Source organism: Idiotropiscis lumnitzeri, chromosome 8 (genome assembly GCF_059441095.1).
Source record: "Idiotropiscis lumnitzeri isolate Australia: NSW breed Sydney's pygmy pipehorse chromosome 8, RoL_Ilum_1.0, whole genome shotgun sequence".
In the NCBI taxonomy this organism is placed as follows: Eukaryota; Metazoa; Chordata; class Actinopteri; order Syngnathiformes; family Syngnathidae; genus Idiotropiscis; species Idiotropiscis lumnitzeri.
Window position 1 is genome coordinate 2852501 of NC_142398.1, and position 19512 is coordinate 2872012.

Consider the following 19512-nt stretch of genomic DNA (forward strand, 5'->3'; position numbering starts at 1 on the left):
TAACTGACATGCGCTTTACTTTGGAGTCAGCCAGTCCTCGCTCAAGCGCCTCCAACTGGTCCAAAATGCTGCCGCTCGCCTTTTAATTTGTGCTCGGAAGACGGATCACATCACCCCAATCTTAGCCTCTCTTCAGTGGTTCCCAGTGCACTTTAGAGTTTGCTCTAAGATACTTCTGTTCGTCTTCAAAGCTTTAAATGGCCTAGACCCAGCGTACCTCTTTGAGCTCTTCCACCCCTATGCACCTGCCCGCTGCCTCAGGTCTGTGGACCAAATGCTACTGAAGGTGCCGAGGACGAAGCACAGCCTCAGGGGGGATCGTGCCTTTTCTGTTGCTGGTCCTTCCCTATGGAATGCGCTTCCATTGAATGTTAGGCAAGCCTCCTTGCTGTCCACTTTGAAAAATCGTTTGAAGACACATTTTTATTCTTTAGCTTTCGACTCAACATGAGACTGCCGCTGTGTCTGCTGTTCTTCTGGTATCTACTGTATCTGTGTTTATCTGTTTTAATTTGTGTTCAAATTTCCCACTAATTCAGATTACACCATATGGAAAGCGCGTTGTTATAGCTCCAGCTGTTGTGAAATGCACTAATCAAATAAAGTTGTATTGTATTGTTGGGGACTGGTGAAAAGGTTAATTTTACTCCAATGAAGAAAACAAGAAAAAAATAAAAGCTCAATGGTTAACAACTAAAGTAACGAGTTCACTTGTGGCTGCTTAAACAACGTGTTGCAGGAGAGACTTACGGTATGTCTCCACGCTGTAGTCGCCTAGGCAACGAATAGAAAGGACTTTGTGGGAGGATCTTCTTGGTACTTCTGCTTCGTGCAACCCAAGTTTACCTCTATTGGAGCATGGACTGTGGTGTCCCGAAAATATTAACATGAACACTGGACACCTTTTCTGTTCACGTTTATTTTTCATATAGCTTAATAACCTTATACAAAATGGCACAGTTTTTCGAGTTGGATTTCGCAAAACGATCAATTTTTTTCAAGAGAGTTTACTCTAATTGGCCCAAGTAGTGGATCAGACAATTTTTTTACGCAAATTGGGTTATTTTTTTACCCAAATGTTTTTAGTGTATATACACAAAGACACATTTCACACATGATCACAATCCAAACATACAAATCAACTCACACACTACCCGCACAGAAACATACACTCGAAACACAAACTAAACACACATTTACACACAGCTTCAATACAAAAACACCAATACACACACATTAACACAATTGAACAGGAACAAACAAACACACATTGACATGCAAACTGAAGACAAACACACAACCTACACACATATGCAGGCACAATACAACACATTCAATCTGAAGACACACATTCAACACACAAATGCAAAACCTGATCATGAAGCTACACACACAGACTACTTCAATAAATAAAAAAAGACACATGGGACACATGTGCGTGTGTTCTGCGATATTTGGTGTGTGACTGGCCTGCTTTTCGTCCACTTTTGCTCCGGCTGCCGAGATTCCGTCCAGACATCTGAAAATAATGGGCTGCACTTTCTTCTCCAAGTCGGAAAACTGGCAGTATCCTTCTGCCAGACGGCGAATCCGGCGTTCATCAAGATCCTGTAGCTTCTACACACGCGCGCACACACCCCCACACACACACACACGCACCCCCCCCCACACACCCCCACGCACGCGCACACACACACATACATAAATACACTCCCATTGTCACCTGGTGCAAGATGAGTCACCTCAACGATGTCATAGGCACTATGCCATTGAAGTGAGTAAGACCCTCAAATATGTTGAAATATTTCATTACTATACAGCCATTACTAGTTCAACTGCTGGCAACAAAAGTGAGTACACTTCTTAGTGTAAAATACACAAATTGACCCCAAGTGTCAGTATTTTGCGTGGCCATCATCATTTTCCAGCGCTGCCTAAACCAATTAACCAACTAAAGACGTCGTGTGAGCTAAATTCAGAAAATGACTAATCCAATCTATTTGTGTCACAAGTAAAGTAATTACCCATCATACAAATAATGAAGCGTAAAAAAAATAATTGGTATATTTGACAAAATCATAGTTTTCCCAAAGTTAGAGTCTTTAAATTAAGGCTCCCCGGCCCAATCAGCTGTTTTTAGACTAGTCACAGGGAAGTGTGATAGCTCTGACGAAGGCTGAAGTGACAGCTGAAACTGTCAGCGAGGTAAGAGTTTTTTGCTCTCCACCAAAAAAGCTTTTATGTGAAAATAAGAAAACTTGCTAACATGTATAGGCTTGGGTTATTAGCTTTGTGTTATTATTTTAAATTTGATGCTCTGCCGTGCTGTAAATGACGCACGGTGGGATTAGGTCCATTTATTCTTCTAGTACTGAGACCACGAGACCAGACTTTATAGTGGCTGGGTTTCCTACATTGTCTTTGGTATGGTATTTAAGGTGTATTATACACTTGCTGTTCAACTCGCCACACTCTACACCCGCCCGCTCGTTCTCCTCGGCTCCTTGCATACGCACGAGAAAGCAGAGATCTTCATAGTGCTTGTGGCAAAAAACACTCCTCAACACTGTCTTGAAATTCCCTCTATTTGCCAGAGCGAAACGGGTCCATTTACATCAGTGTAGTTTTTGGCCGGCAGTTTAAATATAGTCTTAGTGTTTTGGACGAAAATGCTTATTAGTTTTCATGACATTTAGTCATTCCTATTCGTGATAGTTTTAGTCTAGTTTTAGTCGACGTAAACTCCCAAAAAAAAGTTTTAATCTAGTTTTCGTAAATTAAGTTGGCGAAAACTCAAAAAGATTTTTATCCGTTTTAGTTAAAATGGACTATTAAGGATTATGCATTACAAACTATGCATTATAATGGCGTCTGGCAGCTCGTAGTTCTTCGTGTGACGTCATTCCCGAAGAATACTGGCGATTCCCGAACACAAGCATCTTCGTTATTAGGGCGTGGCTATGGGTCTAACTATGAATTCAGGACATTTGTGATGAAAAAACTAACATAAGTATTCTTAAAATAGATTTATTACTCAAAATACGGTGGGTCAAGCTTACTTCACACGACCACTTTAAGTTCATCCCGGCCTCGTCGGACTACACGACATGCTTCTTGGAATCCATTTCTTAAGAATTCATACTAAGGATTCATACTGAAAAAGGATTTTTCAAAATCTAAAAAACGAAAGAAATTATCAATCCCACCAACACATGCACACACACACGCACGTACACGCACACCCACACACACGCAGACGCACGCGCACCCACACACACGTGCACACACCGCTTGTAACATCAATAGTTCACATGACACCACGAAGGAAAACCAGTTTGGACATTTTCACTTAGATTAGAGGTATACGCACTTTAGTTGCCAGCGGTTTGAACAATATTGGCTGCGAATGGTGTAATTTTGCACTGTTCTCCAAACTGCTCTTGAAGATGATGATGCTGATGTTCTCACATGAAATATCTGTGGTATCTCGGTGTAGTAGAAATAATTCTGCTCCTTGTTGTACTTCTGGAGTTGCGCGGCATAGTCATTGCGGCATTCCTCCGCAGTGTGCGTGCGGACGTGTGCGTGCTGCTTGGCCTTGGGTGGAGGAACAAGACAAGGGACAACAATGTCAGCAGGAAAGATGATGCTGAGATGCTCATCGGCGGGTCGAGAAAATAGGCCAAAGAAAGACATGCTTCCCTCTCTGTATTCTCACTGTAAAAATTTGGACAGGTTACTGTGAATGTTTGTCGCTCAGCAACCAGACTTTAATAACCTTTTTATTAAACGGTGTTACTGTGAATCTCGGCAAAGTTCATTTTACATAAAATTATAATGAAAAAATTGTTTGCCTCTCAACATTAACACAGTAATATTCTTTATGTATTTTAGCATTATTGTACTGATTGGGCATGAACACTGTGAAAGCTTAACTGCCAGGATGAATAAAATAACATGTTTGACATACGCTGTGAATGTTTACCTCTCAGCATTCCCACAATAACTATCAACGTGTGACGCGGAAATCTTAATCCATGCGTTTGTTACGTCTCGCCTCGACTATTGTAACGCTTTGCTCTCGGGTCTCCCCATGTCGAGTATTAAAAGTCTGCAGTTAGTTCAAAATGCAGCAGCTAGACTCTTAACTAAGACGAGAAAGTTTGATCATATTACCCCGATATTAGCCAATTTGCATTGGCTTCCGGTCCACTTGAGATGTGATTTTAAAGTTCTGCTACTTACTTTTAAAATATTGCACGGCTTAGCACCTTCTTATCTCGTTGACCTCGTGGTACCATATGTTCCGTCCCGAAACCTTTGCTCACAAAATGCTGGTCTTTTAGTGATCCCGCGAGCCAAAAAGAAGTCCGCAGGTTCTAGAGCGTTCTCTATTCGGGCACCAATGCTTTGGAATGCACTTCCCTCAGATATTAGAGGCGCCACCTCAGTAGAAATGTTCAAAACACTATTAAAGACGCATTTATACTCTTGTGCATTTAGCTGAAATATTTGTTGGCCTGTTTACTGCCGCTTTTTTTTCTTTTGTTTTCTTTTCTGCCCCCTTTTCCCCCGGCTGGGGGATTAGGTGACGGTGACCCACTAGGAAGTTTAAGGCATTGACCAACTGGGCATGCACCTGTTCCAGTGATGTCGTCTTCCTGCAGCGCGACATTTGATCAATTTATTTATATACTTTAGCATCTAATTTAATTATTTGTTGGCCTGTTTACTGCCGGTTCTTCTCTTTTCTGCCCCCTCCTTCCCCTGCTTGGGAATTAGGTGATGGGGACAGGCTTTGAAGATTACGGCACTGACGAACCGGGAAGGGACCTGCTCTGCCGAAGTCGTCTTCATGCAGCGCCTTTTCTGATTTCCTTATATTTCAGCACTTCATTGAACTACTTGTTGGCCTGTTTGCTATTTCTGTTCTTTCTTTTCTGTTCCCAATTCCCCGAATTAGGTGATGGCGATTCACTTGGAAGTGGCTGTACTGAATTTACACCAACTGACCGGTACAAGATCGAAGGCTCATCTTCGGATATGCTGCCATGGATATTACGACCCTGGATGAGGACCCACTCCACTGAAGTCATCTTCCTGCAGCACTTCATTCAATTGACTCTTACATTATCTCATCTATTATTGCATAGCATCATTGTATGTGTCAAATGTTGCCCAGTTGGCATCCATTGCAGCCTGGTCATCCTGGAAGGGGGATTCCCCCATCTGTGGTCCCTTCTCAAGGTTTCTCACTTTTCCCCTAATGAGGTTTTGTGAGTTTTTCCTTGCCCTCCTGGGGGTTAAGATCGGGGATGTCGATTGTGGCTATGTAAAGCCCTTTGAGACTGTCTGTGATTAAGGGCTATACAAATAAAATTGACTTGACTTGACAATAACATTTTTAATATAGTATTAAAGCTAATGAGTGTCTCTCAGCAATCTCACGTTGTTCAATCATGATATTATGACAGAGTCATCTACGCTCTGCAGTCGCACAATAATATTTGAGTCTTAAAACCAGATTACTGTGAATGATTGTATCACAGCACCCACACATATTTCAACCTTAACAATATGATGGAGGATCATCTGTGTCTTCGCATTCACAAAGTACCATTTCTTTTATGTATACTCTCTATGCTAATGTTTCGGAATCTACACAAACATTTCAACCAGAATATTATGACAAATACATTTTTGACGTATTATAGTATGACTGTGAGTGTACGCAGTTCAGCATCCGGGACATTTTTTAAACCATAAAAATATGACTCTGAATGCTTGTCTCTCAGCATAACATTTTTGCTATTATATTATTACTATGAATGATGGTCCCATCATTCCCACAATTCCTTTTCTGACATATAGTATCGCAGTGAATGCTCATGTTGCAGCATCCAAACATCTTTTATGTCAATAGTATAACTGAATGATAGTATTTCAACATTCCCATAATAATATATTTATATAAGTGAATGCTCATCTCTCAGCATCCCACACATTTTAGTATAATATTATGACTGAATGTGGGGCTCTCGGCACTGCCACGTTTTCTTAACATATTGCTCTAACATTGTATATTATAATGCAAATGTGTTTCTCTCAGCATTCATACACAATTATTATGGAGACTCAATATTATTGATGTGAATGTTTGTGTCTGAGTACTCATGCCAAATTATTGTATTCAGAATGTTGGCACTGACCCCAACTGTTTATCTCTCAGCATTGCCCCATTGGGAAACATGATATGATTTATTAGTGTGAATGCTGATCTCCCAGTATTGAAGAATGCGTGTGCGTGTGTGTGTGTGTTTACTTTATCAACGTCTATCTTCGTAGTGTTGGGGTCATTCTCCGTTTTCTCTGCCTGTTGGGTCGCTTTTTCAGCTTCCGCCCACTCCTTTGCAAAGCGTTTCTTTGTCTACACACACGCACATGAGCACACACACAGACACGCATGTCATTGATGATGTCATCAAAAGCAGGATAAGCATCATAGGGAACGAATTAATGCAAAATCTCCACTTGAAGACAAAAACATTGAAGACACAACCTGAACACACAAACACACAAAACCTGAACACACTTGCACACACACTGAAAACAAAAACAGTCCGAACACACGAACACACCCCACCTGCAAGGAAACACTCTTAACACATCAACACACAACTAGAAAATAAAGCTGCACACACACACACACACCCCCACCCCCACACCCCAACCCATAAACACACTTACGCACTCACTCTGAACACACATTCAAATATAATGAACACACACGTACAAAGGACTTGATGTCATTTGCACAATACCAACGCACGAACAAAATCTGAAGACACAAAACACACACTGAAAATTCAACCTGAATGCAAGCACAAACTAACACACAACCTACGTCAACCACCCCAAACACAAGAACACACAAAGTGAACACCCAGTGCAACATGACGTACACTTTCCAGCTGTTTGAAGCTGCTCTCCAAGGTCTGTTGGGCTTTCTTAGCATCAGAAAGGTGCTGTGAAGGCAACATAATGTGTCAAGGGAAAATCATGGCTTGATGTACTGCTGTGCTGTGTGTGTGCGCGCGTGCAGGGGTGTGTGTGTGGGGGTGTGTGTGTGTGTGTGTAGCGGTGCCAGGGCAGCTTCTCACCGCTTTGCGGTCCTGCTTGAGCTCCTGCAGGAACTTGGTGAGCTCCACGCAGATGTTGGTCATCATGCTCTCAGCAGCCAACTCCCGCTGACCCGCGTAGTCGTTCAACTCGTTCAGGATCTCCTGCAAGGCGGCATGGTTGCTGAATCTGAATGCAACGTGCACACACACATATGGAATGTGAACACACAAAATTGCAAGTTAACATTAAAACAAAAATGCACAACGTGAATATGAAACCAAAAAATATACACAGAATTAAACGCTACTTGAAACAAAACACACAACCCAAACATTGACCCGCTAAACTACAAAAAGCACACGATGGAGAGCCGTAAACACATAATGAACCTGAAGAAACAAACACACAACTAATAACTTGAACTCAACAAAAACAAATACACTTGAATAACACACAGAACAATTTAAACACCACCTGAACATAGAAATATGCACACACAATCAACCTTAACCCAAATACACAAAGACGCAACTTGAAAAAACACACACCCTAAAGACACACACGACCAACATTTACATACAACCTGAACACAAACACACAACAAACAACAACACACATCAAATACACACATACATAAATGTACACACAACCTGAAAATTTAATCACAATTTCACATACACACAGAACCGTAATACAAATACACAAGAATGTCATGAGGATGCACACAACCTGAACACACACACACACACACGCACACCCACCCCCACACCCACACACACAACAAACAACTTGAACGCAACAAAAACACACACCTAATTTTACTCCACTCAACTCATCACAAACACACAACCAGAACAGGAAATCTCACACACACACACACACAAGCCCACCCCCCCCCACACACACGCACACACCCACCCCCACACCCCCTCACCCCCACACACACACCCCCTCACACAACCTAAACACAAACACTCAACAAATAAACTGAACACAACAAAAACATGTACCTAAGTTGACAAACATACAAACTGAAATAGACGAGGATACCTCCTGAAATCACAAACCATTGAGACACAAACGCACCCTAAACATGAACAAACACACAACCTAAACAGAAAGACACACATAACATGCCACTTAACACAAACACGGATGCACTTAATCGCACAAACACACAACCTGAACATGGACTCACAATCACGCAATATCACACGCATACTCACAAACTCAAATTTGTCAAGACACAACCTGCAAAACACATAACCTGAAGACACACACACACTGCAGATATTGCAGTAGTTGTGTTGTGACCTGCAGTCTTGTTCATCTTTACTTCCTCTTTTAGCATACTTCTTCGACAGACTCCTGCAACACATGCACTCAGTGTTACACAATGACACGCACACGTGCAAGCTGCACACGCGCAAGCGCTAGTGGCGCACACCTGAGCTGCTTGGCGTAGCTCTGCTCGATCTCGGTGCGCTCCTTCACAAACTTGATGTAGCGCTCCACCAGGTCCAGGCCCGCCTGGGTGTGCTTGTCGATCACATCGTGCTGGTCCTGACAATCACGCCACGTCCAACACACACACGCACAGAAACGTCAGATGTAATGTAGTAGTAAGCGAATTCCTCCATTTATCATGATGAAAATACAATTCAAGCCCACGAGTGTCATTACTGATGATGATCATATTGTATTGACGTTATGATTTTTTCCCTTCAGTCTCATTAAATTAATGAAAAATGTCACTGATCTTTAAAAAAAAACACATTTTCTCTAGACTACACAGGCTTGCCTCTATAAGAGTTGGAAGTCTGGGTTAACCCTACTGAAGCTGCTGCCTCCAAGTCCCGACCCGGATTAGCGGTAGATTTAAATAAATATGTCAAATACAGTGGTGGGAGGTCAAGGCCTTCTCTGCTGGGCTAACATAATCAAGAAATAATGATCATATTTAAGATTAAATAAAAAATCATTTCATTTCATTGTGATATCTCTCTGGCTTCCCCCCCCCCTCTCTCTCTCTCTCTCGCTCTCTCTCACAAGCCATCCATTATCTGTACCGCTTCTCCTCACTTGGGTCGCGGAGGGTGCTGGAGCCTATCCGAGCTATCTTCTGGCAGTAGGTCGATCTTAATCTAAATTAAAGCGTTAACTCAGGTGATTAATCCCAAATTTTTTAACTCAGTTAAATATTTTATCTCAATTAACTCCGTTTGATTTACTTCACAGATAATTTGCATACTTTGCAAATATTGCGCCATATTAGCTGTACATCTTTAGCAAGTTACCACTGGGCCTTGCAAACCAACACTGCTGGAGTGTGGCGCTTGTAGGCAGTTTTGAGGAAAAATTTGGAAGAAAAATGCCTGTAATGAAAGCTATTAGAACAGTCTTTGAATTAAATATACTTCATATTTGGTGATTTTGGATCAATTCCAAACTATTATTCAAGTAAATATCTGTTACAAGCGTCGCAAAAAATAGTAGTTGAAAAATGTGATTACCGTATTTTCGCACCCAAAAGACGCGCCGTGTCAAAGGGCGCTATTTCTGTCTTTGTAACATATACTGGACGCACCGCCTGACAAGACGATAGCACAGCTGCTGTTAGCATAGCATGAACTTGGCAGAGCTGCCCACACTGACACAGCCATAGCAGCCTACTATGCCCCAATAACATAAGCAATCAACCCATTGTTGCAGCAGACGCCAAGTCTCTATTGACAATAGCTGACATTGACAATGGCTCCGGCCAATATTAGGTACATTGGCAATAGCCTACAAAGCAACGTCAGGGGAGCGACTTGGCTGCTTACCACACTCCTTAGAGTCACGGTTTAAAAAAAAAATAAAAAACTCATCATACAAGCAAACAATGAAACATAGAAATAAGATTAACACAAACATGTATCTCTCATGCCATCAATATACCCCAAAAAAAATGAAAATAACACAAAAGCCACTCAGCCTTAGCTAATTCAAGCAATGCATTCTGGGAGCAGAGACCCACAATCCCATAGCTGTTTAGAGAGATTTGCATGGCTGTTTAAAGAGATGTGCTGTTATGCTTTGGACTTTTTGTCTGTTGTCTAAACCTGGGACGTTTCTTGCTTGCAATAACATAAATGATAAGACAGACTAAAACATTGTGGACAGCTGCCCTTTGTCCAGCTTTTTCCAACACCATCACCCAAACATTATAGTCAGATAGTGTATTTGTCACGGTCGATTGTAAGCATGAACAACTCACTCTTTGCCCAGCAGGGTGTGCTAACATGCACTTCCAACAGCTCGTTGATGACAAGGGCTGATGGACGTGAGTGGTACTTTGTCCATTTAATGGAAGCATCGACTGACAGGGCGCTTTGTTTGTTAAGGGGAATTTTTGTGACTTTAAAGTGCGCCTTATGACTGCGAAAATACGGTAATCATGATTAATCATGTAATGTTTTTGTGATTAATTAGTTGAAAAATTAATCACTTGACAGCACTAATAAAATTATATATATATAAATATATACATATATATATATATATATTAGGTGTGCAACGATACGTGTATCTGTATTGAATCGTTCAATACAGTGGTCACGGTTCGGTGCGCACTGGATCGAACAATACGCAAAATGTTCTGACGATGAGGAGCAACGCTGCCTACTCCGCCTTTTATATGCTGGATTGGCGAGCTCAGACCCATTCACTGTACGTTACTGCCCCTCCCACATTCATTTTGGCTCAAGCTGCACGAGAAGCTTGCTAGCGGTTGCAACATGGCTATAAAGCATACCTGAATCGGAATAAGATCCACCAAACTTCACGTCTAGCGTTGGGAAGTAATTTATTTTTCAAGTATGCACCAGACTGAAAGCGTGTCGTGGACTACAACTTCAACAGTAGGTTGCAAGTGTCACACAATGCTAACTACGTCGGTGGAAATACAACAAACTTGGTCACATTTACGCCGACATCACTTCAATGTGAAAATGAGTGGAAATTTCCAAGGTTCCTGCGCGGACCTATTTCACCAATACTGCAATACCAATACTGCAATTCCTGATTTGTACAACAAGACGAGAGTCAAAATAGCCGGAGCTTTGTCAGCAGCCCCCGCTGCGCCAGTTGACCGCTACGGCACTTAACGTCACTGCGGAGTGGGAGAACAAATGCAACGTTATTCAGACACAGCTGCTCGAAAGTCACACGACTGATGATTTAACCAGAAAAGTCTGAAAGAAGTTGTGGAGGATGGAAATTAGCACGCCCAAACACAACTATACCTGTTTTATTTTATTTATTTAATTTAAAATATTTTGTAGTTGTACAATGCACTCCAATCCATCTTTATTTGTATACAAAGTACAGTGGTTTAAAAAAAGAATTTAAGGAATAAAGTGTTTATTTTCTGCCTATTCTGAAAATACAGTCAAGCACCCACGATGATACACTACTGCATTTGGATGAGTTTGTGTTACAATGATTCAAATTTTTAAAACAATGATATTTCAAATGATATGATATTAAGGAAGATAATTGTTTTTTATGTATAATCGACTGATAAATATGAATTGCAGAAAAATACCTTTTAATTTAATATATAAAATAAAGAAATTTTCTAATAAATATTTTAGTATTTTTTTACATACATATATAGCCGATATCTTTAACCCAAGAGTTTAAGTTCAAGGTCCTGTTTTTGTTTAATAAGTTAATGGTGCTGAATATATACTTCGCTAGATAAGTATAGTCTAAATTGTATTTGTTAAGGAGCTGTTTATTTGCCAAATATACTGTAATCTATTGCTTAGAATGCACCACAGAACATGGGTCATTTCTCAGATAATTTATTTTGTATTCGTACAATATTTTTATTTTTTTTCATGCTGCTGTTTTTTTTCGTATGTTGCTAAGTACGGGCAGCCGAAAACGAGTCAGGTGTTGCTAAAATAGAACCGTGACACTAATGTATCGAACCGAACCGAACCGTGAATTTTGTGTATCGTTGCACCCCTAATATTTATATATATATATATATATATATATATATATATATATATATATATATATATATATATATTTATATATATATATTTATATATATATATATATATATATATATATATATATGAAAGTGTAGATTTGATGGAAGACATTTTTTTTCAAGAGATTTTCAAGAGAAGTTCGCCCGTGATCCGAAGTGGTCCAACACTCAGTGGTGCATAAGTGTGGTGTCTGTATATTATTTCTCCAGCCATGGTGTCATAAATGACGCTATTTATTCAAGTCGAACCAAGAAGATTTTAACTGAAGGCTTAGGTGGAAAATGCATGGACCGCCACGGGTAAAATACAATATGTGCAGAAAAATAGGAATAGAAGGGGATGGAGAAGAATGAAAAGTGTCTCTGTTAGTTAACTCCTGATTAATGACATCTTCCTGTCTAAACAAGAAATCAAATAAATGGAAAGTTTAGAGGTGATTTTACCACAGAATGGCCACTAGAAGGCTCTATAAACAACAAACAGAACATTCCACAGTCTAATAAATTTGAAACAGGCAAGTCAATCGACCCATATAAAAAAATGGAGGATTATATTGCTTGATTATTGTTCCACATCGTATTTATGATATAAATCGTTTCATCGCCTCGAGTGTCTGGACTGATGATGATGATGTCGTGCTGTTGCGCCCTTCCGTATGAGCTCATTGTACACCACCCTATGATGTCATCAACACCTTCTATAGTTTAAACAAAAATGAATGCACACTCAAACACATAAGTCAACCCGAACACACGTGGGACAAACACACAGCATGAACCGCAACACATATACTGTACACATCACACACACACACACGCACACAAAATGTGATGGCACAAACATGAAATACAATTGCACAACCAGAACACACACCATGCAATGAGATGACCTGAACACACCCACACACGCACACACACGAACACACACACGCACGCAAACACACCAACACATTCACAAACCTAGAAAAACAAACACAGAACAAGTGAAAAGCAAAAACATGAACCTGAAAACACACAAACGGCACACAAAACATTGCCACACAACCTACACCCAAAAACACTTTCACACAAACATACAACTGAATACCAAAACACACAACATGAACCGTCACACTCTATGGACAAATATGCCACACAAACTCAATACAAATACACACATGTACACGGCCACAGAAATACAACTGAAGGCCATGACACCCAACCTGAATTTTTACACACGATACTCTGAGAACATTGACATGACACACAAACATGCAATAGGAATATTAAACATTAACATCAACTCACAGACACTCACACATTTGTATACATGTACTGAGTACACACAATTTCTGAACACACAAACACACACAACAACCGCATTCCATTTGAACTAGAATGAACACACGCATCTTGAAGAGAGACAACTTGTGCAAACAGAGAACACTCCCCAAAATTTACCTTAGCATGGGTTACTGTGTGTTATGGTGAACAATGTGTTTGTAGTACACTCACACACACACGCACACACACACCCACGCCCACCCCCGCACGCACAACACACACACACGCACACACGCGCACACACCCACACACACGCACACACACCGCGTGACAGTACAAGCAGCACAAACTCATGTCAGTACACGTTTGCAGTCGTGGACTAAAAAAAAAAATAAATGGAGTTATGTAAACATTTGCCTTTTTGGCACCTGAACAAACCTCCTCACGGGCACCAAGTCACTCACCGCGATGCGGGATTTCGTCCACGTCTGTCACAACGTGAGTAGAGTTAACGGGCTCTAATTTCTTTTTTTTTATTACAAACTAAACTTTTAAAAACATCTTTGGAAATATCATAAAATAAAAGCAAAAGTATTTTTTAACAAACAAAAACTAACTGGAACTACACTTTACATGCATGAAATTAAGTATGATTTTGACAAAAAAAAAAATCAAACAAACGTGCTGTAAAAAACAATTCAAACTAAGTGAATTTAAAAAACAAAAGTCAAAATGAAATAAAAAGTAGGCACGCATACTGAAAGATCCCGAACAATTCTAACCCTGGTGTGTCCTTCCCGACTTCAGCGACACCAAGTCTGCAACCACGTCTGCCCAGTACACTACTCGAATCTCTTGTGTGTTGTGAGTTTGCTTGTGCATATTGTGTGTGTGTGTGAGACGCAGATATGCTGAGCGTGTAAATATCTATTGCATATTGCGTGTGTTGTATTTTGAGTGTAACTGTGTTTGCATTATGTATATATTTTGTGTGCGTTGTGTCATGCAAGTGTGTTGTTTACATGTTTGTGTGCTGTCTACATGTTTTGTTTTGTGTGACTGTGTTTGCTATTGACTGTGTGTTTGTGTCCGATGTTTGTGTGTGTTATTTGGGTCGTGTGAGTTTGTACACGTGTCGCGTGATTGTTTGTAAGTGCGTGTTGTGAACAAATGTTGCATGTGTGTTGTGTAACGTTTTCTATGTGTGACATCCAGCGCGGGAAAGACATGATGACATACTCTAGTTGGAATTGCCGCACAGTGAGTGAAACACAGACTCCACCTAAGTGATGTCAAGGCCATTTGGGATAGGGGGTAGAAATGGGGCGGTGGGGTGAAAAGGGTGGGCAGTGTCCTGTAGGGGAAGGAAGGGGGAAGACAATGGAGAGGAAAGACGGAGGTCGGGAAGCTAAGGAAGTCAGGTGACTCCCGACAAGATGGCTCTACTGATACCGCCCTTAAATCGTCATATTGGCTTTGCTTTCTCTACGCTGAAGTCCTCATGAGGGACTGATGATTTTGGGTGCTCCGCCGAGGCCTGAACCAGTCCAACTTGTCCCGCCTCCCCTGACATCCGTTGACAAATGATCCAAATCTCAGCTGTCGGGATCCAGAGTTGCACTCACACCAGCGAGTAGCTGTAGCTGTAGCTGTCATTTTTGTCCTCTATGGATTATTTCTTCATCTATTTTCTTTGTGATGGTGAAAAACAGCCAAGATGAGTCATCTAACTAACTAAAAGATTAAACATGTGCAAGCAAAAAAGTATTGCTAGAAGTGCTGCAACTAACCAACCAAAAAACAACTTACTAATGAAAAACTGCACAAATGAGTGAACTAAAAAACAAAAAAACATCAAGAAAATAAAACAAAACAAAACAACAACACCAACTAATGAGCTCTAACCCACGGAATATCAACTAAATCACCAACGAATAAACGTGCAAATTAATCTACTAACTCATAATAAAAAAAAAAAAAGAACCAGCGGATGAACTAACCAAACAGCATCTTACATCTGAATGAACAAACGAACAAAAGAATGAATAAGTTAAGTAAGTTAGGCCATATTTGCCCGTTTCCCACCTAGCTTGCGTACATTTGAGGCATGAGCAGATTTCTTGCACAACCACCGTCCGTTGCCTGGATATTTTCACAACTAGCAAAAAGGCATCGGCAAGTATGAGGCTGACTGTAAATCATGGAACAAGAAGTTTTCCTGAGACTTGTGATTGTCATAGAAATCAATTTGGAACCCATAGCGCACATTAAATATAAAATTACCCTCCATAGCGGACAAATCCTTGCAAGCCGGACATACGCAATGTTATATCTGATACGTTACACTTTGAAGGAGAGCATAAACATGTTTTGTCACTCTCATAAATTCAAAAAATATATGATTTTTATCGCAATATTATGCTTATCATTCAAATACGGTCATTTGAAGAGTTCAACATGGTTCTCTTCTTGACACACACACTTTGTTTATCATTTGTCTTCCAAGCCATTGTATCAAATAACAACTAACTAAATAAAGAGGAGTTTTATGGATGTAGTTAAAGCGGACATGAAAGTAGTTTGGGTGAGAGCAGAGGATGCAGAGGACAGGGTTAGATGGAGGCAACAGATTCGCTGTGGTGGCCCCTAAGGGAAAAGCCGAAAGAAAAAGAAGAACAACTAGCTAAATAAAGTTAATATTAATAATAATAATAATATGGTTGTATTGTATTATTAATAAAAACATTTGATAATTAGCTGACAAAAGAATGCAGGAACGAGCAGATAAATTAAATACTAGCGGTAACCAGTCAAACAACATGATCTAATTAATGAACAAAATAACTCGGTAACAAAATTAAAACAAACACAAAAAGTAGTGTCCAATGTAATTGAGGGAACCAAGCAAGTAACTTTTAATTTGTTAATTTAAGTAAAACAAAAAGGAAATAATAAACGACCAAAGATCAAACGTAGAACTGGTACCAACCAGAAAAATAAATAACTTACTCACAAAATAACATTAGAGCAAACAAACAAACAAGAGTAACAACTAGCTAACTAAATTATATGCAACAATGAAAGCAGAACTTCTCACTTTGGTTAAATCAGCTTTTTATGGCAACAAATTCTAAATAATTGAAGCAATACATCTAGGACATTTTATTGTATCGGCTTGAGAAGAACGAAAATTATAAACAAAAATAAACAACAGCTGTTTGGACATGGGACAAAACTGTCATCATGAAAAGACCACAATAACAAAACAACAACAACATGGGAACATGGAGGCGTCTGGTAGTAGACTTCCTGTCACGCGTGAAAAACAATCAGGTGAAGTCATGGACTGTACACCTTTAAGAGAAAACAGCAGAAGGTATGCGAGAGCGATTGCGAAAATTCTTTCTCACACTCTCACACTCACAAATATTAGACAGACACAAACTGCCTACTGACGTAACTTAAAGCAGACCTCAAATTTAGTTTGTTGTTGTTAAAAAAGTGTGATACTCACCCACAAATCAGTGCCCCAATCCATATCTGCACCTCTCACACGTTTCTCAAACTACAATTCTCCTGGAAGGGTTTGGAGGAAGTCCACGCCTTCTCGCTGCACAAAATAATGCCTTTTTTTTTACTCTCTCTTCTCCTGAAACTGGTTTGTTTTGTGTGTGAGTGAGGGAGAGAGAGAGAGAGAGAGTGTAAAAGAGAGGAGGAGCACAACAGCTGAGCTGATCTTAAAGTAGTAGCAGCAGTTTACATGACTCCAGAAAAGCAGGAAAAAGGCAACAAAAGACGTGGGAATGATACACTTCAATTGGCGCACATCACATCTTTGTGAAATGAATGTGGATGAAGTTAAGAACAAAGGGACGGGCAACACACACACACACACACACACACAAACACCCCCACGCATGCGCACGCCCCCCCCTCCTCCCCACACACACACGCACCCACACACCCCCCCACACACACACACCCCCACTAACAAATTATATTATCCAGAGCTGGCCAGTCCGTCCCGGGAAAGGGTTCGATTAACTAAGTGTGTCTTGGGGCCGACAATTTTTATGACTAAGGCCGGAGGGTCGAGGGTCGAACGGCACAATGATCACGGCCGGAGGGCCGGGACTGACAGGCAAAAAAGGGTCAAATGCCCAGCTCTGAAATTATCATTCAAATAAAAGTCAGTCACCACATCAGGTTGTACGCCAACAGTCAGAATTTTGCTGTCAGCTGTCAACAAAAATATGACAATGATGAAACAACTGAGTAAAGTGATAAGCAAATAAAAAACCCAACTAAAGCATTGAGGCGTGAACTAACTAACTAACTAACTAACTAACATACCAATATTTTTTTAATAATGTTGATGACTTAAATATTAATTAACAATTTAAATACTGAAAAAAACAAACACATAATAAGAGGGTGTTTCCAAAATTTTGATTGGTGCTGTACATGCCCACAAGTGAGTGACAAATAAATCAGTAATTTAATTCTTTTGATTACATTTTTTTCATTCATCATTACTTAATGTTTTCATGGAATGGATAGTCATTTATTTTAAAATTTCAAAGGGGAAAGAGCATTTGAGTTACAACGAATTAAAATCGTATCTCAAGGCACCACTGTGTTATCAGAAGTGACTGCTGCTAACATGCTCTACGCTAACACCGCAGCTCTGCTTACCTTTTGGCTTTGACACATACTGAGAAAGTGGGTCTCTTTGTCCAACTCATCCTGTTGCAGTACTGTCTCTAAGCCACTAGATAACGGTGTTGCTCTTCTACTTGAAATATCTCCCTAGCCTTATCCCAGTTTTGTCCCTCAGTAGCCGATTGAGATGATGCTTATTTATTTCACATGAAGCAACAGAAGCGAAAAGGATTACCAGAAGAGAAGAGGAGACAATCTTCTTCCTTTCCTTTCCCACAACCCTGCGTTCCCCTCTTATTATGCTCCTCAGGATCTCAGCCGTGAAACGTAACACAGCAACAAGGACAAAGACAGACAAGAGAAACAGACAAAGGACGTTGTAACAATATTATTGTTAGTTATGTTATGTTGCTTAGGGGGCGGATTACAGTGACGGACGGAAGAAAGAGGAAGTGACGTTTTCCCTATGTCAACAGACTGAAGTAACGTACTGTACTGCAAAAGTTAAGAAGTTAATAAAAGTGAAGTAAGCAAGTCAATGCTCTAATCGTCCTCGCTGTATGAGAAAACAGAACAGAGTGAAACAGACGGTAGACTAGGATAATAGAAGAAAAGCAAAGCAAGGAATGAAAAAGGGCACAGGAATGAATGGGAGTAACGTAAGGAAACATTGGGAAGAAAATGAATGGAAGCAAGACAGGAAAGGAAAAATAAAAGAAAGAGAAAAGAAAGGAGAAGAGGTCACATGTCAAAAAAATAAAGCAGGAGGAAGGAGGAAAGATATATAAAAATAAAGATAGATGAAGAATGATCAAAGAAACGGGTTGACAGGAAAGTACTGTAGGAATTAGTTTCCAAATAAATGCCAATTAAAACCTTAATTAACTATATGTACTCAATGTGTGTTCATTTTTATATTCAAGAAAGACGATGTCAAATAAAAACTCAACCACTGATTCAAGTTTTGTTCCGATAATTACTTAAATTCTTTGGAGTTCAGGAAAATAGAACAAGTCAGATATCTGGGTGGCTTTCCTTATCCTTACGAGGACCTGCACTCGAACGAGTGCAGTCAGAAAATCGCGTTTTCCAGAGAGCCAACCCTCACTTATGTATTATTTTTCTGATTATCCCAAGACTGGTTCACATCTGGTTGTTCCATGGTTTATCCATCCCAAGGTTTGGCATTCCCCTGCAATCTTGTCTGCGTGCAATTGTGTGTGTGTGTGTGTGTGTGTGCTCAGATCTCAAATTGTCGTGCCTTTACAATTGTGTTTTTGTAAAGGTGTCCTAGTGACCCCTCCAGTGCCCAATTTGTTGTGTGTATTGCTACGGTCTATGTGGCCAATGTGCTTTATCGTATTTGTTGTGTCTATGAAGTGTTGTCATCAGTTGTTATGTGCAGACTGAATATGAGT

At 40.2% G+C, this 19512-nt stretch overlaps 1 protein-coding gene across 2 annotated transcripts in view; it reads right to left on the reverse strand.

The window, feature by feature from the left end:
- Window positions 1-18418, reverse strand: part of trip10b (thyroid hormone receptor interactor 10b) — a 29874-nt gene extending 11456 nt beyond the window's left edge. The window contains exons 1-9 of one of the 2 annotated variants that reach the window (XM_088302441.1): window positions 18330-18418; window positions 16947-17087; window positions 8570-8685; window positions 8437-8490; window positions 7161-7308; window positions 6963-7025; window positions 6323-6427; window positions 3469-3597; window positions 1471-1617 (exon numbers count right to left, since the gene is read on the reverse strand). In XM_088302441.1, the coding sequence (XP_088158567.1) occupies window positions 1471-1617; window positions 3469-3597; window positions 6323-6427; window positions 6963-7025; window positions 7161-7308; window positions 8437-8490; window positions 8570-8685; window positions 16947-16970 (786 nt within the window). In that variant the 5' untranslated portion in view covers window positions 16971-17087; window positions 18330-18418. The remainder of the gene's footprint in view (window positions 1-1470; window positions 1618-3468; window positions 3598-6322; window positions 6428-6962; window positions 7026-7160; window positions 7309-8436; window positions 8491-8569; window positions 8686-16946; window positions 17088-18329) is intronic. The other variant, XM_088302442.1, reaches the window with a different exon arrangement.
- Window positions 18419-19512: the final 1094 nt, after the last annotated feature.